At 52.6% G+C, this 27266-nt stretch overlaps 1 protein-coding gene across 4 annotated transcripts in view; it reads right to left on the reverse strand.

Moving 5' to 3' along the window:
- Positions 1–27266, reverse strand: part of TIAM1 (TIAM Rac1 associated GEF 1) — a 143732-nt gene that overhangs the window by 92842 nt on the left and 23624 nt on the right. For 3 of the 4 annotated variants that reach the window (XM_054270207.1, XM_054270203.1, XM_054270204.1), the window contains exon 2: positions 15839–15898. Coding sequence is in view for 1 of the 4 variants with exons in the window: in XM_054270203.1 (XP_054126178.1) it covers positions 15839–15898 (60 nt within the window). In the remaining 3 variants the exon portion in view is untranslated. Of the gene's footprint in view, positions 1–5333; positions 5517–15838; positions 15899–27266 lie in introns of those variants that run through there. The other variant, XM_054270205.1, reaches the window with a different exon arrangement.

The following is a 27266-nucleotide window of genomic DNA, read 5'->3' on the forward strand; positions in this document are numbered from 1 at the left end:
GATCCCAGTCCCTGCAGAGATCCAGAGACACCAGGCCCTCTGTGTGACCTCCAGCCTGCTCAAATCCTGACCCTGCTCAGCGCCAGCCCCTCTGTACCCTCTGCTCTGCCTGGAAAAGAGCTCCCAAGGAGTTCAGCTGTAAGGTAGTGCAAACACGAGGTTTCTCCTTTAGCTGTGAACCCCATGAGGCTGCCAGCACACCCTCCCTGCAATGCCTCCATTCCCAAACAACCCAGCCCCTTCTCCCAAGCCCTGCAGGTGAATCTACTCTCAAAGCCAAAACACCCTTGATTTCTCTTCTTCCACTAGCCCAGAAGCCAAACCAAGGGTTCTGTGAGTCTCTCATGGCCCCAGACACTCTCTGCCTATTGCCTGCATTGCTTCACCAGGTCTGGAAATACAGAATCAGCTCTTGGAGCACCTCATGGATGTGCAACTCTGCCCTTGTCTTGCCTCAGGCCCTGCTGCACATTTCAGCACAGAGGCACTGCCTGAGCCAGCTGGGAACGGACAGCCATGAACAGGGATACTCCCAACAGCTTCTTGCTCTTCATCTGGACATTTATATGAATTCCCCAACTCCAACAGGCTTAAAACAAGTGGCTGCATCTTACTCCTCCTCAAAAAAATCCCTTATTTCTTTTAATTTCCCTTTTAGAAAACTCTCCACAAACTCCAAACTTCGAGGCATGCTCAGGTAAGCATGTCAGGCATAAAGAGCTGTTTGAAGCAGTAAACAGGAGCTGAAATGTCATGGATCCATTCAGGTGCCTCCAGAAATGACAGCTCCAAGGAACACATCACACAGGATGACTCTCCAAATTTTTAAAAACCAGGCTGGTAAATTACAGTGATTTATCACTCCACAACAAAGTACACACACACACACAAAAGCACTTCCCAGAAAAACATTACCAAGCAATCATCCAGATGTTACTAAAGCATTAAGATTAATTTGGGGGGGGAAAAAAAAAATCAGCAAGGAACTGACTCCCACAGGCTTGTTATTGTCATAAATGTTCTCTTGCAAGCTGCAGGATAAAAGAGTTCTGGACTGCGCCTCAATTCTCACTGGCTCTGTGTGTTTGGGGGAGGGAAAAGGATGGGAGGAAAGCTGGCAGGACCAGGCACAACCTCTGTGCTGTCTCTCCCAGGCTGTGCCAGCGCTCCTGAGCTCCTGGAGTGCCCATTCTGGAGGTGCCCAAGGGAGGGAGCTGGAGGTGGCACCCAGCGCTCTGACTGGGCACAAGGTGGGCACTGGGCACAGCTGGGACTGGCTGACCCCAAAGATCCTCTCCAGCCTGAAGGATTCAGCGAGGTGGCTGCACCCGGCTCCTTTCCCGGGGTGCCCTTGCGCAATGGGGAGCCTCTGTCTGCACGGCGGTGTCTGAGGGCCTGGGGCACACTCTGCACACACCTTCCCCACCCAGCCCGATGCAAATGAGCAGCCGGGCAATTCCCAGTGGGGAGCAGACAGCTCAAGGTGCTTTGTTCTGCCTGCTGGAGGGGCTGGGCTGGGGGCTCACCCAGCACTGCCACTGGGCACTGGAAGAGATGGAGGGAATCCCGGCATCCCCCAGAAACAAGGGAAGGAGGTAGTCGTGTAAAACCTACACACTTCCCTTCTTCTGCCCAACTTCTGCTGTTTCAGAGACCCCAAAACCACTTCGTGGCTTTGGAAAGGTCTGGCACCTTCCCCAGCTCCAGCAGCTCTGCCTTGCTGGTGCCCTACACTGCCAACTTCATCTCTGCAGGGGGACAACAGCTCCAACACAAATGAAAGGGACACTTCCCTCCACACACAGGAAAAAACACCTCTTGCACAGAGGCTCTGCAATTCCAGAGCTGGTTCTGCACTTACTACCCAGTATCACATCCCCTCAGCAAGTGACTCACTCTTCTGCACCTCACAGGAGAAACTGCGCCCATGGCTCCCGAACTGCTTGGATGGGAAATACAAACAGAAATGCAGAGCGGTTTTCAGAAGAAAATAACTGAAAATAACTGGTTTTGCCCCTTCAGAAATCAACACAGCTGCTCCAAGGCCGTGGCTGCCCACTGGCACCCCTGTTGCCCTCACGCCCACACAAGAGCACGCCCATTGTGACTGCCACATTGCTGTGTGCCCATGGCTGATTTTGGGCAATGCCCTGCCTCCCAGCAGGATGTACGTGTGCAGGGTGATTTGTGGTGAGCCCAGAGCAGCTCCCAGAGCTGCTGCTCGCTCCCTGTAACTCAGGGGCACTCTGGCAGTGCGGGGTGACTCACTTTGCCCCGTACCAGCCTAGCTCAAGTGGCACCAGCACATTTTCCATGCTCCTCCCAACAACAGGCACACAGCTCTTGCAGAGGATGCCTGGCCACTGGTTAAACCCTGTAACATCAGCAGGAACCTGGCCTCCTAACTACCCCTAGAACCATGGAATCACACAGTTGTTACAGCTGGAAAAGAGACCACCGAGTGCCACCATGTCTAGACACTACTGGAAAGTGCCAGAGTTGAACCACTGCTGCTTTCTGCCAGTCCAGAGCTCACAGCTGGGAATACCAAAGGCAGACAGCACTGGGGACTGCTGCGGGTGCTGGAAGCAGGGGGACTCCTGAGGCAAACCAGGAGCAGAGCCCTGGCTGGGCTCAGCCTGATGGGCACCCCTTCCCCTGCCCACACCATTGCTCTGCTTGGCTCTGGGAGGGCTTTCTGAGCTGCCTGGGAACAGCACATGCCAGCTCTCGTGGCAAGCCTGCCTGGCAGCCTGAAGAAGCAATTACACTAAAAGCACTGAGCAGTAAATGCAGCACCTGCGTGGCAGCGCGGGCTCACGGGGCTGTGCCGCTGGGACACAGAGAGCAGAAAGGCTCCACATGTGGAGCAGCACCAAGGCAGGAGGGGCTGGAGCCCTCACAAACATCCATCCATCCATCCCCCTGCTCAGCCCTGTGCCTGCATCCCCCTGGGAACACACACACGCAGCCAGAGCGGGGCTCTGAACCAGGCAGAGGGATGCTCCTGTCTGCTTCCAGCTCGCTCACAATCCGACACGTCACAAGCCATAAAAACTCCATCCTGCTTCTGGAAACCCCTCTTTTGTGACCTGTGCCTCGTGAGGCACAATAAAAACACCAACATCTACGTGGTGACTTCCCCTTTCGCCCCCTGCCTGTGGCACAGCTGGGCTAATCCCATTCCCACTGCTCCGCATCCTGACCTCCTTAAACAACCCATGCGAGGATGCTAAAACACTCTGATCTATAAATAATGTATTCCCCTCATCCAGCAATGGATTACTGGGCCATAAAACTCCCTGGAATGCTCTGCACAGCCGCCAGTTTAACGAAATAATACCCAGGAAGACACATCAGTGCAGACTCATCCTCCTCCTTGATGAATTCCTGCAAAGACTCGATGCCACTGTTACTTCTGCACTGAATTTTTCCTTTATAATTAATTATTTATAGCTGGTACTTTATTCCAGCGGCCTTTTTTGCCCCCCATCAGAGCCCCTTTAATTTTTTGAGCTGATAACCCTCCCGGCTGGGAGCAGACAGCACTGGGGAGCCCACCAGAGCCAGAGGGAAGCGCTGAGGTGTCTCTGCCTGACGCACACCGTGAGCTCACAGTTCAGACCCAAGCCATCCTGCTGGGAGCTCCCGCTGCTGCCAGCTCATCCCGCTGCCCCAGCTTTGGGCACAGCATTCCCAGGCATTCCCTGGAGCAGCCCAGTCACCGATCCTGCAGGGATCAGCTGTGTTCCCCTGGGGCTCCTTCCCAAACAGCCATTACCTACGAGTCCAGCCACAGTGTGTAACTTCATTGGAGACAAACGAGCCTGCTCCAAACACTGCTGCCTAATAGACTCACTGCCAAATCAATGCTTCTCCTCAACACCAACGCCAGCAGGAGTCCTACCACTCATCTCCCAGACCAAAAGCATTAAGCTGAAGCAAATGTTTAAATGATGCAAATTTGTGGTTTGGCAGATTTTTTTTTTTTTCTGTTAGGCATTTTGGAAAAATCAAGCATTTCTGCCTCAAAACCAGTTAGGAACCAGCCAGGCACCCTTTAAAGAGCAGGTTCCCCAGGAAGCCATATTTGGGCACCTGATGCCTCAGCCCAGCCTGCCCTGCTGAGCACAGCACTTTTCCACCCCTTTTCCATAATGCACACATCACCTGCACACTCTGCAAGGATGGGGGAAAACAGGCAGGGCAGTGGCACCCACCAAACCTGCTCGCTCCGTTCCACAGCGCCCATCACGTGTGGGAATGTAAATCCCTCCTGCAACATTCAAACACCATCCAAGAACCAGCAGCCAGCTCTGCTACGTGAAACAAACTCGGAGAGCACATTCCCAGCAGCTCCAGAGTGACTTACATCCCAGGAAAAGGCACGCAGGATCCTTTGCCTGTGCCCCGAGGATTGCTCACAGCTGATGGCTCGCATGGCTCTGAGTCAGGGCAGGTCCCTGCCCGTGGCCCTGGGGACAGCAGGAGCCGTCCCTGACATTGTCACACATTGTCCCAGCAGCCCTGGGGACAGCACAGCAGCAGCGCAGGACACAGCACTGCTGCTGCTGCTGCTGGGTGCTCATCCCCATGCTTAGTCACAGTAATTGCAGAGCCAGGGCTCTGTGCTCACATTTCCTGTCACCGACCCAAGAATTAGGCAATTTAGATCCTGAGATAGCGCTCGGGATATTAAATAACTTGATAAGCCATCAAATAACTTGATAAGCCATCGCTGAAGGAACCGGCAGGAAAATGAGCAGCTGGGCAGGGACGAGGCTCCCCAGTCCCAGGTGGGCAAAGTTCCCAAATCTTTGGGAAGCGGGAGCCCCCCAGAAGGGAGAGCACTGCCCTGCACAGACACCCAGCAGAGCCGCAGTCAAGTTGAAACCTTTCACGGGGCTCATTCTCAACAATTAAAGAGCGTGGCAACCTGTAATTACGGAAAATAAAGCCAGACAGCTGGAGAAGGGAACATCTCCCGTCGGTAACATGATCCCACATTTTCTCTCTTGGGGAATTCAGCTATGAACTCCCCGGCCCCCATTCAATCAGCACAAACCCTGGAGAAGCAAACAGCGCCTGAGAGGCCAGCTGAACACAACTCACAGAAAGCAGCACACAAAAGAGGGGATCGGGAGGGGAGAGCCCTCCCGGACACACAGCACCAGACGGACAGCCCGGTGGTGCCGCATCCCGCTCCCATTCCCCAGCACCAGACAGCCAGCCTGGCATCCCGGTGCCGCATCCCGGTCCCATTCCCCAGCACCAGACAGCCAGCCTGGCATCCCGGTGCCGCATCCCGCTCCCATTCCGTGCCCGGCTCTCACCGCTCATCATCAGCAGCACGAACATCTTCGCCTCTGCTGCTCGCCGAGCCCCGGCCGCCGCTAGCACACAGGAGGAGGAGGAGGAGGAGGAGGAAGCGCCTGCATCGCATTCCCTTGCCGCTCCGGAGTGGGTGGAACTGGCCAAGTTTCACGCCGAGATGAGATGGGTCAATGGGGTGTGTTTGAAGGTTTGGGGTTTTGCCGTCCCTCCCTCCCTTCCGTCCGTCCCTCCCTCCCTCTCCTGATGAATTCCTGCCGTCACAGGCTGCAGACGAGCTGCCACTCAGCCCCGCTGGCTCCTGAAATGTGAATTCCTAAGGACATCCCTCCGGGGTGACTGAACTAACCGGCTGTGAGAGGAGCCCAGAGCTCGATCCCCAGGAGCCCGAGAGATTCCAGGTGTACCGGCTCCACAACCCTCGGGATTCTGCTGTGCTCGCAGGCAGGAGACAGAAAATAAACCATTCTGACCCAGCCTGCGCCCTCTGCCCTGCACTCCCCCAGCACCCCGAGGGTTTCCCTAGTTACTTATAGGATGGTGCTTTGGGAAGGGACTCCTTAAAAACACAGCCGCAGCTGCTCCCACAGGGGCAGAAGGGTTTCCAGGATGGGGAATTAGGAATTACATCGATCCGGTTTTACTTAATTCCCTACTTCCACACAACCGTCTCGGGATTAAGATTTGAGCAGCAGCAGCATCCTCCAGCCCAGGGCTGGCTAATGGTTGCTATAAATAAGAAATACCAACACAAAACCCATCTGTGTTTATCCCCCAACTTGCCTCTGCACCACGTATGTGGGACAGGAAAAACAGGTATGAAACTGCTCTGAAAAAGAAGCAGACAGCACAGTCAATGTTCTTTACAAGCAGAAATCAAATTAGTTAACAAATTAACATCTACGACTGTACACGATGCTTCAGACATACCGACTATTGAGCAATATCCTTACAGTCCCACCCTCTGCAACCCAGCAGTGACCATGAGCTGGGAAAAGGACAGAACCACGAGGAAAATTTTAAAAAACAATAAAATAAAAAGTCAAAAGGTACGAGCAGGAGCCTGGCTCTGACCCAGGGCTGGAGAGGCAGCTGTGGCACTCAAAGGGTTTAACAGCTGGAGTGGGGCTGCGGGGTTCCACAGCCCAGGCGCAGAGCAAGGGATGAATGATTCTATTCTGGGACAGGGACAAGATATCAGAGAAGCCATTTGACAAGGCACAGCCATGCTCACAGCCCCCGTGGCCAGGAACAGGAGTGAGCAGCGAGTCCGAGCCCACTTCAAACAGCGCCTTGGGCTGGACTCCTCACCTCAGCTGTTTCCCACAGAGCCTCCCACGCCCAGCACGAGGTGCCCGTGACCACAGGCACACCCCAGAGCAGCACAGGGCTGGAGGAGGGATGGGATGGGGTCAGACACTGTTTGGCCTGGGGAGCACTCAACAATCCTGAGCATTATGGTGAATTTAAACCCCGAGTGAGCAAACCAGCAGCTCCCATGGCAGACAAACAATCGGAGAGCAGCTTTCAGTGCTGGGAACCCCGAGCAGACGAGCAGGTTTGGTGAGCCACCCATGGTGACTCAGAGGGCCACGGGGCTGCTATGCCTGCCCTGCTGTGCCTGCCTGCGGGGCCGCTGGAACAGGGCACAGCTCCCACACTGCACAGGGATCGCTACCATCGCAGTGGGATCATTGCCATCGGAACAGGATTGCTACCATCGGAGTGGGATCGCTCCCACTGGAATGGGATCGCTGCTGTTGGAACAGGATCGCTCCTACCACAATAGGATTGCTGTCATTGGATTGGGATCACTCGCGTCAGAACAGGATCATTGCTACTGGAACGGGATCGCTCCCATTGGAACCATTCTGAAAGGAGCAGTTTCTTCCACTGCTTCTGTCGGAAGGGAATCGCTCCCATTAGAGTGGGATCGCTGCCATAGGAGCGGGATCACTCCTATCACAATAAGATTGCTGCCATCAGAGTGAGATCGCTACCATCGGAATGGGATTGCTCCCATCGAAATGGGATCACTGCTGTCACAATAGGATCGCCCCTGTTGGAACAGGATTGCTGCCATCAGAATGGGATTGCTACTGTCAGAGTGGGATCGCTGCCATTGAATTGGGATCACTCCTGTCAGAGCAGGATCACTCCCATCAGAGCTCCCACTGCAACAGGATCGCTGCCATCAGAATGGGATCACTCCTGTCACAATAGGATCACTCCCATTGGAGTAGGATCACTCTAACTGGAGTGGGATCACTCCCATCGCAATGGGATCACTCCCATCTCAATAGGACCACTCCCATTGGAGTGGCATCACTCCCATCACAATAGGATCATTCCCACCAGAGCAGGATCACTCCCACTGCAATGGGATCACTCCCATCGCAATAGGATCACTCCCATTGGAGTGGGATCGCTCCTGTTGCAACAGGATCACTTCCATTGGAGTGGGATCACGCCCACTGCAATGGGATCACTCCCACTGCAATGGGATCACTGCCATCAGAGCAGCCTTGGCACGTACCCACATACAGGTGTGACACCCCAGCTCCCACAGACGCTGCAGCCACGCTGCCACCCTGCACAGGAGGGACAGGTGCTGCTTGCTGTGACACATCAGCAGCCAATTCTGCACTGAATTCACATTGGGAGGGCAAAGGCAGCAGCACCCTTCTGCTCTGCCAGCGCCACCTGCACCCTGCCACAGCATGGACAGCTCGTCCTGCTACCCACAGCAATCCCTGGGCATGCCACAGCTCCCAGGAAAGCATGAGCTGCTGCAGAGCAGCTTGCTGAAACCTTCAGACGGTGCTGTAACCACTGCTGGGTTTTAAACCACAGAATTATTTCACTGGAAAAGACCTCTGAGACCACCGAGTCCAACCTGTGCCTGATGCCCACCTTGTCACCAGCCCATAGCACTGAGTGCCACATCCAGGAATTCCTTGGACAGCTCCAAGGATGGGCACTCCAACCTCCTGGGGCAGCCCCTGCCAGTGCCTCACCACCCTTTCCATGGAGAAATTCCTGCTGGTGTCCAGCCTGAGCCTGCCCTGGCCCAGCCTGAGGCTGTTCCCTCTCCTCCTGTCCCTGTTCCCTGGAGCAGAGCCCGACCCCGTTGGGCTGCCCTGGGGACAGCCAGGAACTGCCAAACCTGCTGGGAGCCAGCCTGGGATGTTCTACCTGGAATGGCACAGCCAGCCTGGGCAGCTCCGAGGGGATGGGGTGGATGCAGGAATGGCATCTCCAGCAGCTTCAGGAGCAGCCATAAGCTCTGTAGGGCCTCCTCAGGTGAGCCTCTCCTCCTTCCATCCTTCTGGCAGGATGAATCCCACCAGAATGGAGAAGGTTTAGGTCACACCTCAATGGGGGACGCAGCTCTGATCTCTGCTCCCTGTGACAGCGACAGGACCCAGGGAGCAGCTGGAGCTGTGTCAGGGGAGGATCAGGAAAAGGTTCTTCCACTGCCCAGGCTCCCCAGGGCATGGGCACAGTCCCACAGAGCTCCAGGAGCCTTTGGACAGCACTCCAGGGATGGATTGTTGGGGTGGGTATGCAGGGACAAGAGTGGGACTGGATGGTCCTTGTGGGGCCCTTCCAACTCAAGACATTCTGTGACTCTGTGAACCTTCCAAGGAGGTTCTGGGTCTCCAAATATCCATCCCACCACACAGCCCAGAGGAGAAAGGACCTTTTTGATCCCACCAGACCCAGAAAGGTCCCACAGCACAGCCCTTCTCTGCGGTGGAAGGAAGGCAGGCACAATCCACGTCTGTATCCTGCTAAAGGTGTTTTTATCAGCCATAATTAACGTCCTGGGCCTCTCACACCCTGGCACACCTGCTAATTAGCAGGCATGAGTTAATATCGTTTTAACAATGGATTAGCACTTGGGGCAGCAGAAAGGAGTCACCTCAGCCAGTGACTCAGCCTGAGCACAGAGCAAGGTGAGACAGCAGGAGCCTCTGCGGGGCTCACACAGGGCTCTGCAGACCGTATCTCCTTAACTAAGGCTTACTTTACAAAGCCAGCCTGCTTCAAAAATTCATGATTGCATCTGTCTTGTTTTCCACCTGCACACACAGGTGGCCTTGGAGCAGGTTCTGTCTCAGCACCCAGACACGTGGGGCCACTCGGGTCCCTCTGCAAGTCACGGTGGAGTTCCTGAGGTGATCATCACCCCCTCTGATCAAACATCCTTCAGGACACGACCTGGGGTCTGGCAGCCACTAATCGTCCCTCAGGAAACCCCCAGGGAACGCCGAGGAGCTGGTGTCCAGGCCAGTGCTGCTGCCTCTCCAAGCATCCCACAAGCATAAATGACATTGGGCACACGTCACTGGGACATTGGGAATCCAGGAAATCCTGAAAAAACTGCAGCCCTGCACACATAACCTGACCTCCAAAGTGCCCTGTGGACGATGTGGCCAAGCCATGCACTGCTCTCACCCTGGAATCCCACTCTTGGTGTGACCTGGCAGGAGCAAAGGGCCGGGACAGCTTGGCTCGAGCCATCTTGCATTCAGTCATAAACTGAAGAACAAAGCTGACAGCTTGCATTGCTTTTTCAAAACTTCGGCTTTCAAACTCTGTGAAGCAGCACCTCACAAGAGGGCACTGATGGAAAACCATCACACCACCACCAGAATCGTTTCTACCCCCTCAAACTGACGTTTAACACTGCCTGCCTTCACTTTGTCCAATAAAAACCTGCAAACCAACCTCTGGCAATTACAGAACATTAATGCCATGGAAAATTATCCTGGGTTCAATGCATCCACACTCCCTGCTATCAGAAAGGTTTTCTCAGCCTCATGTTTCTATTTGGGATTAGGAAGGCGGTTGTGAAAGGCAAGTATTGTTCAGTCTCAAATGGCTCCCTTTCAGCCTCTGCAGAAGCCAGGTAATGGATTACAGGCGGGTTTTTCCCTTTGGAGAGGTCAGCAGATCTATCAGCTCCTGGGAAAGCTGATCCCTGCTGCTGGGCCACAAGGGAGCTGCAAAGGCTCCTGGTGAGCTCCAGAGCCAGCACCTCTGCCTGCCAAACCCAGACAGGTGACAAGGGGCAGGAGCCACCTCTGGGCCCAGCACGAGGTGAAATTTGAGGGTTTGCCTGGCAAATTGAAGGGTTTGGCTTTGCAGACACCCAAGGGACCCCCAAGGACCATCCAGCCCTGCAGAGACACCCCAACAATCCCACCCTGTGCACCCCTTAGAGAGTTATCCAAAGGCTGGGCAGAGCTGAACAGAACAGGGCCTGCTTCCTTTTTCCATGGGAATGCTCAAGGAGGAACATTTTACTCAAGACCTCTAATGCAAACACCTCCTCTCACAGATATTTTTTAAACTAGGCAGTAGCTGCTGTCATTTCCACGCTGAGTTCTGACACACTTGCACCACATCCCTGCCAATAGTTTGAATTTCATTGGAAAAACTCAGCTCTGAGCGAGAGTGACAAGCTGCACGCTGCTGACGAGGCTGTCAAGGGATGGATAATGGAGCTTCACTGGAGCTGTCAAAACTTTTCAGCACTAAAAATAGGTATCACAAGCTTCTGGACTCGCTGCGCTGAAGCATTAAACACACGGGATACTGACACCCTCAGAGGCGCCCAAAGCCACTCACAGCTGAGCAAAAGCAGCATTGTGTGATGGACAGCAAAGGCCCTGACTTGTACTTATGTGGAGAAGAGCAAAACAACACACTGCAGGATGAAATCTGAAATCTCCTATCCACGCCGGCCAAAGCAAAGCCAAGGTGCTGCACACACACCTGGGAACAGAACAGCTCAATATGGGATCCAAACCTGGGCACAACAGAGAGGAAGGAAGGGAAAAGCTGGGAGAGAAACTCTTGTACTGTTATCCCAGTTCCAGGTCCCACACAAAGGGAGGGCAGAGACATTCCCATGGCAGCTCCTGCTTCCCCTGCCCTTCATCCCTCCCTGCCCCTGCCCAACAGAACAGGCTCAGAGCTGTGAGGCTGGGAAGGTGGGAAAGCAGAGGGTTTTCCACAGGAATGAGATTTCCATGGAAGAGATGAGATTTCCAAGCAGTGACCCACCAATGGACACCAGCAGCTCACCAAAGGGTCAGAGGCTTTGTGGGATGGCAGAAGTGGGATAAAGAGGCACCATTTACAAACCAAATCCAGCTGTTTTCATTCCCTCTGAGGCGCTGGGATGCCAAGCACAGGCAGGGCCGTCCCTCCATTAGGCCAATATTTATGGCAGAAAGAAAATGAAGTGTCATAAAGAATTACTAACTAGGTGTTATCACAACCCCGTGTACAACTGAAGCAGCGCTCTGATGTGCTTTGTAAATAATCAGCAAATTAACTTACACAATGCTCTGCAGGGCAAGTGTTATCCCCATCTCCTGCACTGCCCTGATGGAATAAAACAACTCAGTTTGGGCAGAATTGGGACAATTTGGGAGGGGACATCAGAGGGGAAGGGAGAAAAGGAGGCTCAGGGGGGCCCTTGTGGCTCTGCACATGTCCCTGCCAGGAGGGGACAGGGACAGGAGGAGAGGGAACGGCCTCAGGCTGGGCCAGGTTGGACACAGCAGGAATTTCCCCATGGAAAGGGTGCTCAGGCACTGGAACTGCCCAGGGAGGGTTGGAGAGCCCATCCTGGAGGTGTCCCAGGAGCTCCTGCACAAAAATAAAAGATGCTGCTCCACTGCACGTGTTCTCATTTTTAGAAAACAAGCTCCAATTTATCTCTTCTATTACAGCCAGATGGTTTAAAAAGGAAAAAAAACAACCCAACAGATCGCCCCTCAATGTCACCTCAATGAAAAGCAGGCCTGACCTGGTTTCAACCTCCCCGGTGCAGGGCAGGGCACAGGGAGCGCACACTGTTAACAGCTCTCCCAGGGGCCCTGAGCCTCTCACAGCCTGACCAAAGCCCTTGGGGGAGCAGGGATCTGCCCCTCAGTCCTGCCCACAGGGCCACAGCACTGCCTGTCACAGCTGACTCAGGGCTGTAGCATCACAGCTGGCACAGCTGGACTGGCCACATCTGTCTGCAGCTCACTGCCAGCCCTGCTCCTCCCTGCCTGCTCACCTGTTCTGAGCTGCCTTCAGGGGGCTTTTTCCCTCCTAAAACTCCCATCAAGTCATTTAATTGAAAGAGCAACACAGCTTCCCATGAAAGTAAACGCTGATTTTCAACCCTCCCTGTTCGTCCTCCCCTCGTTCAAAGCCATGCCACAACATCCCACATAATTCCATCTCCCTGTGTCTGTCTGCCAGTGCTGTGCTGCTCAGGAGGAGCAAACCTCGCATTTCAAAGCACAGTTTGTGCCCATCTGTGCCCTCTGCCAGGCACCATGTTCCAGTGGGACACAGGGAAGCGCTGGCACAGCAGCAGGGATTCACCAAGATCTCCCCCCCAAAGACACCCCAGGCAAAAAGGGAGGTGGGGTCAGGATCTCAGGAGAGGCTGAGCCTGCTCCATCCTTGGGAGGCTTTCAAGCCCTGCCTGGAGAGGAGCCTGGCTTGGTCCCAGAGCTGATCCTGCTTTGGCAGGACCCCACATGTCCCTTTCCCTGACTGACACAGTGACCCCAAGCTCAATTCCCAAACAATTCCCAAATGCCCAGGGCCACCCATGAGGCAGAGATCTCCACCAGGGAACACCTTTAAACAACTAATGTTCACCACGGCCAGCAGGGCAAGGAGAGCAGAGGCAGAACAAGGGCAAAAGGAAAGCAAAGAGCAACTGGAGGCATCTTCTCTGAACTGCAGCCTTTGGCTGTCTTTTAGTACCAGCACACTTAAAAGAAAAAGAGCCTCTTAAACCTTGTCCCAAGCTACTTTTTGGAGCAACCCTGACCGACACATTCACCTGTGGAAGGGCTGCTTTAGGGTCTCACCTGAGCCCCCAGCTCCCAGTGCCACCGCTGTGCTGTGATCCTGCCCTCTTACTTGTGCAAAAGAGAGGCTGAAGGCTCAGAGAGCCACCGCTGCTCTGAGCGATGCCCAAGACTCAGAGTTCATGCACAGATTAACTTCTTAAGCAAGCTCAAGGGCACAGGCCTGCTCCCTGTTACTGGCAAAAGCCTCGCATTCTGAAAACCACAGTAGTTCCACAAGTGCTGATTGCTTTTCCTCATTTGTACTTTATTTTTTTTTAAAGTCCTGCCTGCTCCTCCTACTTCTTATGAGGCTTTTCAGTATTTGTCTGTGACTTGAGTGCTAAAGCCAGCTTTGGGATTAAACACAACATTTGGGAGGGGGACTGCAACGCTGCCTGCTGTCACTGCTCCAGCTCTAAGAGGCTCTGAGAGCCATCAGGGCACACCCTGCCCTGTGCAAGTCTGTGAGCAAAGCTCCTTTCCCTTCATTCTGTCCCCCACATGCACACAGACGTGATTAATGCACAGGGCAGTGCTGAGAGGCACTGAAGCTGCAATAAATGGGCAGGGGGAACAAGAACTCACTGCTGCACAGGAACAGACCAGCTCCATTTCAGGGGCTGCACTGAAGCTGCAATAAATGGGCAGGGGGAACAAGACCTCACTGCTGCACAGGAACAGACCAGCTCAGTGTCAGGGCCTGCACTGATTGCCCAAAAGCAGAAGTGTGCTGAGGCATGCCAGGAATGCTGGGCTGGGTCACTTGCAGAAATGGCTTGGATAGGGTGGCCCACTTCCCCCAGAGAGCCAGGCTGGGCACAGGAGGGGACTCCCAGACAGGAATAACCCTGTTCCTCATTTTGGGGCTCTGCAGAACCGCCTGAGCTGAGGCCAGGCCAGCTCACAGGGTGTGAGCATCCCTCCCTCCCATTGCAGTAACACCAGCTCAGAGCTCCCTGCAGAGACCCCTTGGCAAGCAGAAAGGCACAGGAAAGCTGACGATGTCTCCTGCACCTTCCCCATCAGGGGATCCAGAGCCTCTCCAGGAGGAGCCTCCTCTTCCTCCTGGTCCTTACAGCAGGTGTGCCCATGGACATCAGCTTTTTTTGGAGCAGGAGAAGCTCCAAAAGCCACAGCAAAGCAGCACAGCCCCACAGAGGGCAAGGACAGCTTAAACCAAGGGCGTCCATCTATTCCTGCACTGCTCTGATGGCACTGCTGGGACAAACAAGAGAGCCAGACAGGCTCCAAGACAGCTCCTTCCTCCCCAGGGCTCTCCAAAAACGACCACAGCAGGGCTGCCACATCCTGCCTGCCCCTTCCAGCAGCCTGGCTCCCAAAACACCACAAATTCATTCACAAATGCCAAAATTAAAAAAAAAAAAAGGGATTAAGTTCTGTGTTAGCCATGGAAGAAGCACCAGGCTTCAGGGCAGCAGCCCCTGTGGCACAAGTCAGTATTCGATACAACAGAGAAAAGGGAAGAGAAATGGAAAGCTCTCCCATCTTCCTGCTATTTTGCCTTAAATGCACTGTAGTTTATGTCCTCAATAAAAGCCTGTGCATATCTTTCCAACTTAAACGTGGATTGCAACCTTGGGATTACTGCCCTGGCAGAATTAACGCATTAGACATAAAAACCATAACATTTCATTATCCATTGTACAGCACATGTGCTTTCCCCTGGGAGACTGGAAATACCACCAGTTTCACTATCATTTCCTGCTAACTGGCTGCCCTGCCACACGCTCACACAGGGGCACGCTCACTCTGATGATAGAGCAGTTTCATCCTCTGGTGTCATCCCTCTTCCTTTATGATGCTGACATCTTTTTAAATCCTGTTTTTCTCTTCTGTTTTTGTCTCTGCGCTACAAAACCACTGGGCTGGAAAAAAAATAACTTACGCTGGAACAAAAAAGCAGCTCCTGTTTGTGTGGCTGGAAACACACCATACCCTGATGTCTGGAGCAAGGGCAGAAGGCAGCACAGAGGCAAGAAAACCCCAAACACAACAGGGCAAGAGGACTGAGACTCATTTATGGGCACTGTGGTCAATGGTGAGGCACTGAAGGACAGAACCTCTCCCCTGTGCTGTCCAAACTCCCTGTGTCCTCCCTGTCAGTGCAATTCAGAGCCGTGCACACACACAGATTGGTCTGAAAGGCCACAACAGGGGCAGCACACACAGAATCCCCAGGAGGAAAGCAAGGGGCAGTGGCAGCAATCTGCAGTGACCACACAGAAATGTGGGCAGGAGCAGGGGCCAGAGAGCAGCCTCTGGGTCACCCTCGTGCTGCACCTTCCAGGCTGCCCCAGGGAATCCTTCTGTTTAATCACTTCTGCATCTTTGCAAAGATTAGCGACCAACTGTCCCCATTTAGTGCTGCCGTGGTCTGTAAACATTCCTGGACTTGGATAAATCATGCAGCTGCCGGCAGGGGCTCTCACAGAAACATTTCCCTCTGCATCTCCAAGAAGCCTGGATGTTGTTATTCCCAAAAAACCCCTGTTTTATTCCCAAGGGACCTCTCCTCCTGCTCTGCAGGCTGGGGGCTCTGCCCCAGGACAGGTGAGCAAAGCAGGAGCTGCAGACACACACACCTTCACCAAATCCACCCCAGCATTACTCACATGAGGCTAGCACAGCAGCAATCGGGACCGGAGGGAAACATTGGCTGTCCCACGGGGCTCCTGGAATAAAAACAGAAAATCCAAAGCTCAGCTTGAAGCACCCACATGCACAGAGACGTTCCGCTGTGACCCCCTGAAACACACCTCAGAAACACACCTCAAAAACACAGCCCAGCAGCCAGGCTGCTATCACTGACACACCTCGGCCTGTTGGTGCAGGGGGGCACTAATTCAAACCCAAATTGCTCCTCACTGCATTTGCCAGAGCCACAAAAGCCAACTGAGGCAGTTTCCCTTCGCTCCGCCGTGGGTCAGCCCCAGACACTGAGGGCTGCAGGAGCATTTCCCTTCCTTGCAGGCAGCATTTCCCTGCAGGCAGCATTTCCCTGCTCTAAAGCATCTCTTTGCACAGCCCTTGGGTTCAGCTAGCTGTACCCCTGCCCCTGAGCTGCAGCTTTACACAAAGCTTGGCTCCCACTTCAATGCTCTCAGCAGAATTGGGGTTAGTGTGGATCTCACAGAACAACAACCTGGAAGCACTGGCAGAGGTCTCAGGCAGCAAAATTAATGTATTTATGAAATAAATCCCCGGAATGCCTGCACAAGCAGTGAAAGGTCACTGATCCCCAGCAAATATCACCCCCAGAGTGCTCAGGATTGGAAGCATGAGGGCACTGACAGCTCCCATCCAGCACAGATCTCCTCTGGCTCTCCCCCTGCCCAGGGCTTGCTGACAGCTCCTTATGGAAAATGCTCGTTCCCCCACACCAGGGGATGGGAAGAGCAGGGCATCCCTGGCCAAGGCACCACCGAGCAGCTCTGGGCGTGATGTAACAGCATCAGACATCTGCCAAAGGAATGAGCCAGCTCCAACACGCCCTGCTCCAAACCCGCACGGCAATTTCCATTCCACAGCAGCAGCAGCTTGCGCTGGGGCTTAAACCCTCTCCAAAACATCCATTTCCACAAGGAAAATCCGTGCCCAGGGCTCCAGCAACACACCTTGTAATCCCTGTGAGCAATGTCAGCCTCCAAAGCTGGGAAATCACTTTGTTCCTGGGGATCAGGGAATTTAAAATGCAACAACTTGGAATGTCCTGCTGGGCTTGGTAACCTGAACCCCGGGAGGAAACACCTGCTCTGTTTTATCCATCCATCCATAATTCCATGGCAATGGCCTTTGGCTTGGACAATCCAGCTGGGAAAGAGGGGAGGGAGCTGCCAGGAGCCAGCAGCCCAACCCCACACAGAAAAACACTTCCAAAATCCACCAAACCCAACGTGAGTTCCTCCTCCCAAACCCTGCAGGGACCCCATCCACCCCAGCAGTGATTTGGGGTCACAGGACAGCAAACAGCAAATAATGTCCCAAACCCCTGCAGGGACCCCCATGCACCCCAGCAGGGATTTGGGGTCACAGCTGCACATCCCCTGTGCCAGCACAATTTTCCAGGTTTTTATGGAAAATTAAATTTTCCAGGATCTCACAGGGAAGAAGAGGCACGGCCAGAAAAAAAAGGGATTTTCATCCAAAAACTCACCAACAACTGGATGCAGCCATTATCCCAGACATCTGCTTGGTGGAGTCACACAGGATGAAGCCGGGACCTGTGCACCCAACACTGGTGGGCGCCCAAAAAAATCCTCCTCCAGCCAGCAAAATCCTTCTCCCAACCCAAAAACCCCTTCTCTCAGCCCAAAATATCCTCCTCCAGACAGCAAAATCCTTCTCCCAACCCAAAAACCCCTTCTCTCAGCCCAAAATATCCTCCTCCAGACAGCAAAATCCTTCTCCCAACCCAACCTGTGATACCCAGCTACCCTGAGGTCAGAGCACTGATGTTTTCTGCCCCAGGAGCTCCAGCCTTCCCAGGGATCTGTTTTGTGTTATCTACAAAAGCCTTTTCTTCCCTTTTTCTGTTCTTCCCTTTTTCTGCTCACAGGGAAACCCAGCATCCCAACAAGTGCTGCAAATCCCCAGTTCTGTCCCTGATCTAAGCATGGCTCCACAGCCCGTATCACCCTGCAAAACGTGTAACTCCAGCTCAGCAATCCTATTACAGCGCTCCCAGCATTTGTACAGCACAGATTTAGCTCTCAGCTCTCCACTGCTTTATCTCTTCGTGGCTTTACCAGGGCAGAAATCAGCTCAGGCTGCAAAGGGGTGATATCCAGATGCTTCTCATGGTTTTGGTGCAAATCTGGAGGGAAAAGCTCATGGAGCTGCTGTGCACCCTCCCAAGGATCCTGGTGGCTGCAGAGGTGACGTGTGACAAAGAGAGATGGCAAAAATCAAAATCAGCAATCAATCCCCAACTCCACGTGGCCCTGGACTCCTGTGCAGATGTGTCAGTGAAATCAGGCTGCCCAAACCCACAGCAGCTCGGGTCTGGGGCACTAAAAAGTCATTTAAAAGGAATAAAACCACCCTGCCACTCGAGGATGTTTGGAAACATATCTATTTTCTTGGAAAACAGGCCAAGGAAGCAGAGAGAGGTCACAGGCAGCCCCACTGAAGCTCTCACAGGAGTTCCTCCTCTCCTCCCCTCCAAGGCCAATTCCTGCTTTGGCTTACAAGGAGCCATTCCCAGGAACTCTCACAGCTTCACCCTGCAGGGAAACAAAACCCTGCAGCACTCCTGAGAACCATCCCAGCTCTTTCCTCTGGAAATCATCCCCTCCCCACCCTGCAGCCCCTGGCTGGGCTGAGGTGGGGCTGCTGCAGCGCTCACCCACCCCGACCCACCCTCCAGCATGCCTTCTTCCTCCTCCTCCTCCTCCTCCTCCCTGTCCATGTGGCCTTTGCCAGCAGCCAACAGCCCAGCCTTTGTCCTGCCTGCAGGCCCCTCTGATCCCTGCAGTGCCCTCTCCCCAAGCACTGCAGAGTTCAGGAACTTTTCCCAGAGAGAAAAGTTTATAAAGCAGCCTTTGAGTGTGTGCTGAGTGGGTTTGTCTCACACCTGGCTGCAGACTCCTGTGACTGTGACACTCCTCACCTTTGGTGACAGAAAACCCGGACTGGGGGCTCTGCAGCAGCCCATGGAGCAGCACAGCCCTGCAGCACTGTCTCCTGGCCCACCAGGCTCCCCTGCCCTCCCTGCCCTGAATTGGCGTCCACAGGAGTGGAATTTGCTCCTGAAGGAGCTGCACATCAAACACACCCAAGAGGGAAACCTGCCCTCCGTTTTCTCTTCAGCTCTGCCCTCCAGCCAGCCTCTCTGATGTGCTGCTGCCCTCTCCTCACTGCTCCTGGTCCTGTCCATGGCTCTGGCCTTCGATTGCACCATCAGCTCCATCAGCAGGAATGTTTTATCAGTGCCTGCCCCTCCGTTCTCCTCCTGAGCCCCATCCCTGCCCTGCTCTGGGAGCAGCACAGCAGCACGCAGGGAGGTGCCAGCGAGCACCAGATCTCTGTTTATACACACACACACACACAGGAACGCTGCTGAGTGCTTCCTGAGAGGGAGGTGGGACCAGAGAGCTCCTCTAACCTACACAATCCCACCACTCTGTCAGCTCCCTGTAAACACAACCATGCAGGCTGGAGCTGCTCACTTGGCAGCACAGCACACAGGTCTGGCAGCTCCCTGTGCCCCCGTGCCATGGCATTTCCCTCCTCAGAGCCAGCACAGCTCACACAGCACCCCACAGGTCCCTCTCCATGCTCTACCCTGCCAATCCTCCTCTGAGGAAGGAGGAAATTGCACCTGCTCAGGCTCAGGAGCATCACCACAGGGTAACGTGCAGTTACTGCAGCACCTGGAAGAGCGGGATGGAGAAGGCACCACTGCTCAAAAAACGCTTCATGCTCTTCCCTTTGCTGTCTGGCAGGGAAGAAGGGCTGATTTCTGCAGGCAGGCTGTTCCCACTGAACCTTTTATTTTATTGTTATTGTATTTCTATTTCATTAAGCCTGCTCCCAGCCCAAGGTGCCCGAGTCTCCCAGTGGCATTTTCCAGAGGAGCAATCCTGCCCTGCACAGCGAGGAGCTCCGAGCCAGCAGCACCAGAGGGATGATGCTCAGTTTGACAAGGAGGCTGTCAGTGGGCTCTGAAATGTCACTCCCACACCTCTCAGATGCACTTGGCTCATCCCTTGCTGCACAGCAATGTACCGGAGCTCCTTTTGTAACGGAGACAAAATGTTTCACCAGGCTGGAGCTTTAATTTGGGTAAAACCTCTCCTTCCCTTTGCATTGAAAGGCAGTTTAATTAATTGTCTTGAACATATTTAAACTGTTCCATCCTTTCTCAAGACATTTTTCCAGGGACAAACCATGTCCTTAAGTAAAACCCATATGGCACCAAGCTGAACTTGAAAAGCCCCAAAACGACACCACAAAAAATGAACTGATATTTCAAGCAGGTGGATCCTCCACCTCTCATCATCATCATTGTCTCTGCCTTTGCCAGAACTTCTATCTGTGAATAACTCTGGAGGGATAACCAGGACCAATGTTGGTATCATGGCAGCTTGTTTTGCAACAAGCATGTGAGATAAATCACAACTGGAACGACAGGAAAAAAAAAACCCCAAGCGAGAGGAGACACCAAAAACCCGTGGGAGAGAGAGAACACCAGTTCCACTGAGCTCTGGGATCTGATCTTGCAGAGAGCCCATCCTTTCAGCACCAAAAATAATCCATTAGATGAGCTTTCCTTTTCAGCATCCATTCTCAATCCATCTAACAACTGTCCCAAAAAGGCTCAAGCACCAACCACTGCCATCTCCACGTCCTCTCTATCCTTTCACATTTCTTGCTCCAAATCCAGGGGGAAAAGGAGGGAAGCCCAACTACAAAGCAGCCTAACTTCAGTCTATCCTGAATCCTGGAGAAATGAAAATGTGGATGCAAAAGCCAAATTTATCCCTGAGATAATATTTCTCTCAGAAACAAAGTTTCCATTTTCACCCTGTGGCAACTCCAGCTCCCCTCCTTGCCAGTCCCTGGAATTTTGACATTTTCCAAGGGCCCAGATCCATATATCCATGTGCTACTCTTCAGCTCCACCAGATAAACACACCAGATGAGCCTCCTGGGGCTGCAGCAACACTCTTTGCTCTCTGCTCCATCACACAGAGTTAAAAAGCGAACTCAGGTTGGTTATTCATCTCAAAGCTAAGGCAATGGCCACTTCATCCTGGCAATAAAATCAGCCTGTCCCCTGTAAAGTGCTCTCCTGCTTCCACAGCAGGCTGAATTTTCTTGGTGGAGAAAACTGGCTATGCGCAAATATTCCCAATATATAAAATATTCCTATTGATCAGCCCACGGATTGGCTGCTGGTATTTGGCTGCAGAAAGGAAGACGAGCACACCCCACACCAAACGCTGTGCACAGTTGTTCTCCTCCATTACACAAACACTTGGCAGCCTTCCACTGTCAGACTGATGCACTAAAATTAGCTCTCACAATTGCAATCAATTGCAACAATCAAGCATAAGTAATTGCAGGGAAAGGAAATTTCAAACAAAAATAAAGAGGTGAGCGTGGCAAACAATGCCAGAGCCCTCCATGGCTCCAGCCCTGTGTCCAGCAGAGTTTTCCTGCCTGTTCTTTGCAGGGCTGCAAATACCAAGCATAAACTCATCATTCTTCCTAGCACCTAAAAGCCATTTGAAACCCAAGCACACTGAGAGCATTTGGGATTATTTCATATTTTATAAGACAGTACTTACACTTCCAGTGCAACTGTGAATGATAAAAGTCGTGCACAAAATGTAGGAGTGGAATCAAGTTATCTAAAACTCCTCATTGTGAGTCTGCACCAAGAGCAAAAAAACATTTAGGGAAAGATTTTATAAAAATATATATGAGCTACCTGGGATACTTTTAAATATAGATGGCTAGAGAAAAAGATCTGGAGGAAAATGAAGCTGATAATCAGGAACGGAACAGCACACCAGGCTGCAGAACACCCCCCAAAAGCAACAGAAAGGTAATCTTGGCAAAAAAGCTTTGATGGGTGCAAATAACTCAATAACTATTTAGTGCAATGCAAGAGATGACCACTGAACAATTGTCTGTAAATCTGTAAAATGGGAACGCAGTGACGTCCCAAACACAGAGATGGAGAGACAGGGAACAGAGAAACAGCCACACTCCAGAAGAACCTTAAACCACTTCCCGTGCCGCCTATCACAAGAACAAACAGCAGCACGTGCTCCAGGAAGGAGAGCCCTGGAATCCAGCAGGAACTGCAGCCCAGGCAGGTGCCAGGCACAAACACTGTGACACACGTGGGACACTCGGGCTGCAAAGGCATTTCCCTGTCCCGCACACAGCCCGTCCATCCCTGGCCCCTCTGTCCGTCCCACCCGGCCCAGTGACACAGCCGTGCCCCCGGGAGCCCCCAGAGAGGCCGTGCCACCCCAGAACAGCAATTCTGGGGATCTCTCTGGTTGCCAGGGCCAGCCCTGGGTGCTGTGTGCCAGTCGGGAGAGGGGGAAGCGATGGGGAGGAGGGATGAGTGAGCAGGGGAACGTGAGAAACCAAACAGAACGCCAGCCTGGGGAGAAAAACATGCTTGTGGCTCCCTCTGGAACCAACCAGACAGCCCTGAGCCAGAGCTGGGCTCACACAGCCCTGCTGCACTGCTGCTGCTGCACCGCTGCTGCTGCACTGCTGCACACCAGGGACCCTGCAGGGCACACAGGCAGCACGCACTCAGCCCTCAGCTGCTCACCGAGCCTCCTGCAGAATCAGCAAAGTCTCCTGCAGAATCAGGAAATGGCTCCAGATGCTCCAAAGCCCACAAAAAACTGATGGATCGGGTTTCTAGGTGCTGCAGGCATGGACGGCTTCTCATTTTCAAAATTACCGCAGCCTCGGTTTACACCAGCCCTTACACATCTGGAGAGTCTTATGCAGTTTACAAAAGACCATGACAGTTCTCTATCCATTTCCATCTCTTATTTTGAGTTTTCAGCCCCAAAAACATCTTCAGCAAGCTAACAGGGCAAGGGTGGTAAACAGAGGGCAGCACACCACTCCATTCCATTTTCCCCACAAACACTGAAGAGACTCGCACAATAATCTCACTTCTAAATAACTCAAGTTTTGAAAAATGGGGTTTAAACACCACTGAAACCCAAGACCATAAAGAGAAAAACATATGTGCACATGGACTTAAGAAAGCAAACAGCTTTCCAAAACAGAGCTCCTCTGACACACTCCTAAGGAAAGTGGTTTTTGTTTAAACCACCAGCAGCTGAAGGGCAAGGGAAGGACTCCAGCACATGTCAGCAACAACTCCCACTCCACACAGGCAAAAACACTGGCTCAAAAGTGAATTAATTGCTTTCTAAGCTGTTGAGATGCCATTAACATTACTATCCATATATATATATTTATGTGTCCATGTGATACTTGTACAGGAACACATCCACTGATCACAATTTAGGGCTTTTCTAAAATAACTTCAGGGGAGAATCTGGTCATGGGACAACACTCCTGCATAGAAAGGACTAAAGAGGAAGAGATGCTGAAATCCCCACAGCCAGGAGAGCCAACCTGACTGACAGAGACCCTTGGTGTGGGGAGGGCAGTCCTCATATAAAATGAGGAATTCCCAGCAAGGAAGGCCAATATTTTCATTACCTAGTTATTGAACACAATTCCCTCTCCCCAATCATGGTAGAAGAAGTGATTAAAAAAAAAAAAAAAAAGAGAAGAACAATATCTCAACAATTGATTAATTTTTTTAGAATACAACTGAAGTTATTCTGGAAAAATATATCCCTTCTACAAGAGTCCATCATTTGCTGGAATTCATTAGAGCAAACAAAGCAGAAAACTCTCTTGTGCCAAAACCAAAGCAGAAGAGATGCCTCCAATATCACGGCACAGAACTGCTGCATTTGTCAAGATTTCTGACCATGAATGTACTGGAAAAATATTGGTACAGGTGGAATCTGATGACAACATGCATCCACCTGAAGTTTCTAAACGAACAGGGCCACAGGAGGATCCCCTGTACAGGGAGCAGAGGGGCTGAGACAGAGCCTGGCAAGGAGAGTTCACTATGGCAATGCTGGCTCCATCCTGCCTGCCCAGCACAGCTGGCAATGCTGGCCCCATCCTGCCCAGCACAGCTGGCAATGCTGGCCCCATCCTGCCTGCCCAGCACAGCTGGCAATGCTGGCTCCATCCTGCCTGCCCAGCACAGCTGGCAATGCTGGCTCCATCCTGCCCAGCACAGCTGGCAATGCTGGCTCCATCCTGCCTGCCCAGCACAGCTGGCAATGCTGGCTCCATCCTGCCCAGCAAAGCTGGCAATGCTGGCTCCATCCTGCCTGCCCAGCAAAGCTGGCAATGCTGGCTCCATCCTGCCCAGCACAGCTGGCAATGCTGGCTCCATCCTGCCTGCCCAGCACAGCTGGCAATGCTGGCTCCATCCTGCCTGCCCAGCAAAGCTGGCGATGCTGGCTCCATCCTGCCTGCCCAGCACAGCTGGCGATGCTGGCTCCATCCTGCCCAGCAAAGCTGGCAATGCTGGCTCCATCCTGCCCAGCACAGCTGGCAATGCTGGCTCCATCCTGCCCAGCACAGCTGGCAATGCTGGCTCCATCCTGCCCAGCACAGCTGGCAATGCTGGCTCCATCCTGCCTGCCCAGCACAGCTGGCAATGCTGGCTCCATCCTGCCTGCCCAGCACAGCTGGCAATGCTGGCTCCATCCTGCCTGCCCAGCACAGCTGGCAATGCTGGCCCCATCCTGCCTGCCCAGCACAGCTGGCAATGCTGGCCCCATCCTGCCTGCCCAGCAAAGCTGGCAATGCTGGCCCCATCCTGCCCAGCAAAGCTGGCAATGCTGGCTCCATCCTGCCCCAGTTGCTTCCCTGCCTTCTGCCCCTCAGCATCCAGGCACTGCTGGGTGTTCTGAGCAGGGCAGCATCCAGAAACCACAAACAAATCCCAAGAATATCCATCCCACCAATCCCTCACACCAAACATCATCAGGAACAAGGCCAGGAGAAACCTTTAGAGGTCAGAGAAGGGAAGCACAGTTTGGGAAAAACCCCACCATAGCCAAAAGTTCAACACTTGTTTTACCCACAAATCCCCTAACTGCCAGGGGTTTCCATATTTTCCTAAGAAATGAGCATGGCCAAAGTGCTAAAAATGTTTCAGGAAACTTTCTGGCTGGACTCTGCTTGTGCTGAGACCGGGAGGTCCCGACAGACTCCAGCCCAGAGCAGGAGATTACACCCACAAACAAACCCATTGGTGGCTGCAAAAGCTCAAAAGCACAAAACCCAAAACCATCACTTCAGCTCCCATGCTGGAAACCCAGGCAGCATCACCTGGGAGCTGGGAAAACAACTAAATTCAAGAGAAAAGCCATGTAAATGCCATTGCTCTGGAGAATTAGAGTTCTTAACAGGAAAATAAACATAAGATTTGTACACAGAGGAAGAGGAGGCAGCAGTGAAGGCTCCGCTGGGCTGTGTGAGCGTGGCCAGCACCTGCACAGGCCCAGGGAGCCCCAAAATGCTCAGCAAAAACAACATTTTTGTGGCCTCTCCACGGATAATTAGCAACAGAGCCCAAAATGTCAAAACCTGACTCTTAATTACCGACGGCGGCGCTTAATGACTCCAATTACAATTTCCACTGATTTCTGAAAATTGGATTCTCCACTACAGTTGCAGTGTTTAAATGAGTTCCTTACCTTGCTCGTGGTAATTACACTCTGACAAACTCATTTAAAATACAGTAGAGATTTCTAAAACACCACTTAAAAATGATGGGGATTTAAGAACAAAACATTGCTTAAGGTTCCCCTTTCAACATTTTTTATCACATCCCCTTCAGGGCCCAGGAATGCAGAGGGCTAAAAGATGAGAGGTTCAAAGGTCAGTATTTTGTCATAATGCCACCAAAAGGATGTTCCACAGGTAGGAAACAGTTGAATTTCTGTGATAGAAACTCAGTGTATCACAGAAAGGGAAATCCTCCTTTGATCCCAAATCCCCCAGAAGGGCTCAGAGCCACAGAGGAGCCCAGCAAATGTATTTAACAAATATCACATTAAAATATCACAACAATATCACATTAAAATTTATATTTTAGGGCTCCTATGAAATAGAAAGCGGTGGTTTCTCCACTGCTTTTTATTATTATCTTTTTAGCCTTTTAACATTATCTTTTTAGCCTTTTAGCCTAAGTATCCTTTCTGGATTCCTTAGTATAGTTTAGTATAGTATTCTTTAATATAATACAGTACCATAAAATAATAAATGAGCCTTCTGAGAGCATGGAGTCATGGCACAGGGACAGAACACAGCCCTGGCACAGCTGCTCCCTGCAGTGGCACCTCTTTATTCTGCTCCTTTCTGGTTCCTGTGTTTCCCAGATATCCATTACTCAGCAGCGGCTGTAGGATTCTATGTTCACACATGGTTTAAAGAGGTGCCTGTTTAATGTTCCCTACATGTAAATAACTGCATGCTGCTCCAGTCCCTGCTGAGCAAGTGGAGGAATGATTAGATTATCAATCTCCAGCACAGAAACATGTCAGGTTGCTTTTTATCTACAAACACATTAGAGCTTACACTGGGCTACATTTGCCATCTCCCTTTTAGCCACAAACTGCCATTGCTTTTAATGAGCATAGAAAGCAAACAGAACCCTTTTTTTTTTTTATTTTTTGGCTTCTCACTCCAGGAGGGGCTGGAGCGTGTCCAGGGCAGGGAGTGGAGCTGGGGAAGGGCTGAGGGAGCTGGGAAGGGGCTCAAGATGGAGCAAAGGAGGCTCAGGGGGGACCTTGTGGCTCTGCACAGCTCCTGACGGGAGGGGACAGCGACAGGAGGAGAGAGAACAGCCTCAGGTTGGACATCAGGAGCAATTCCCTCATGGAAAAGGGTTTTAAACAATGTCAGGGGCTGCCCAGGGAGGTTTGGAGTGCCCATCCCTGAGGTGTCCCAGGAATTCCTGGGGTGGCACTCAGTGCTCTGGGCTGGGGACAAGGTGGGCATCAGGCACAGGCTGGACTCTCCATGGCCTCTGAGGTCTTTCCCAGCCTCAATAATTCTGTGATTCCCCCATGGGATAAAGTGGAAACTCCTGTCCCCTCCATCCATGCTGGTGCCCCTGAGCAGCAGGAGTCGCTGCAGGGGCAGCCAGTTCCACCTGGAACCAGAACCAACCATCATGGAACGACAGGATGGAACCACGGGATGGAGGAGACCCTTGAGCCCAGCAGCTGCAGCCCCTCCTGGGCAGGGACCCTCCCAGCAGAGCCAGGAGGGCCAACAGCTGCATTTCCAATGCCTCTGCTTTCCCTGCAAACCAAACCACGCTTCTCAGCGTAATTTATCATCTGCTTCACGTGGCTGACAGAACTCATCTCAAACCAAAGCTCCCAGGCCAGGCACATGAAAACCCTTTCTGTTTCCAGCAGGGAATGCCACGAGGAGCAGCATTAA

This window comes from Melozone crissalis, unplaced genomic scaffold (assembly GCF_028551555.1).
Source record: "Melozone crissalis strain CALT ecotype California unplaced genomic scaffold, PUWL_Pcris_2 ptg000009l_1, whole genome shotgun sequence".
Taxonomy (NCBI): domain Eukaryota; kingdom Metazoa; phylum Chordata; class Aves; order Passeriformes; family Passerellidae; genus Melozone; species Melozone crissalis.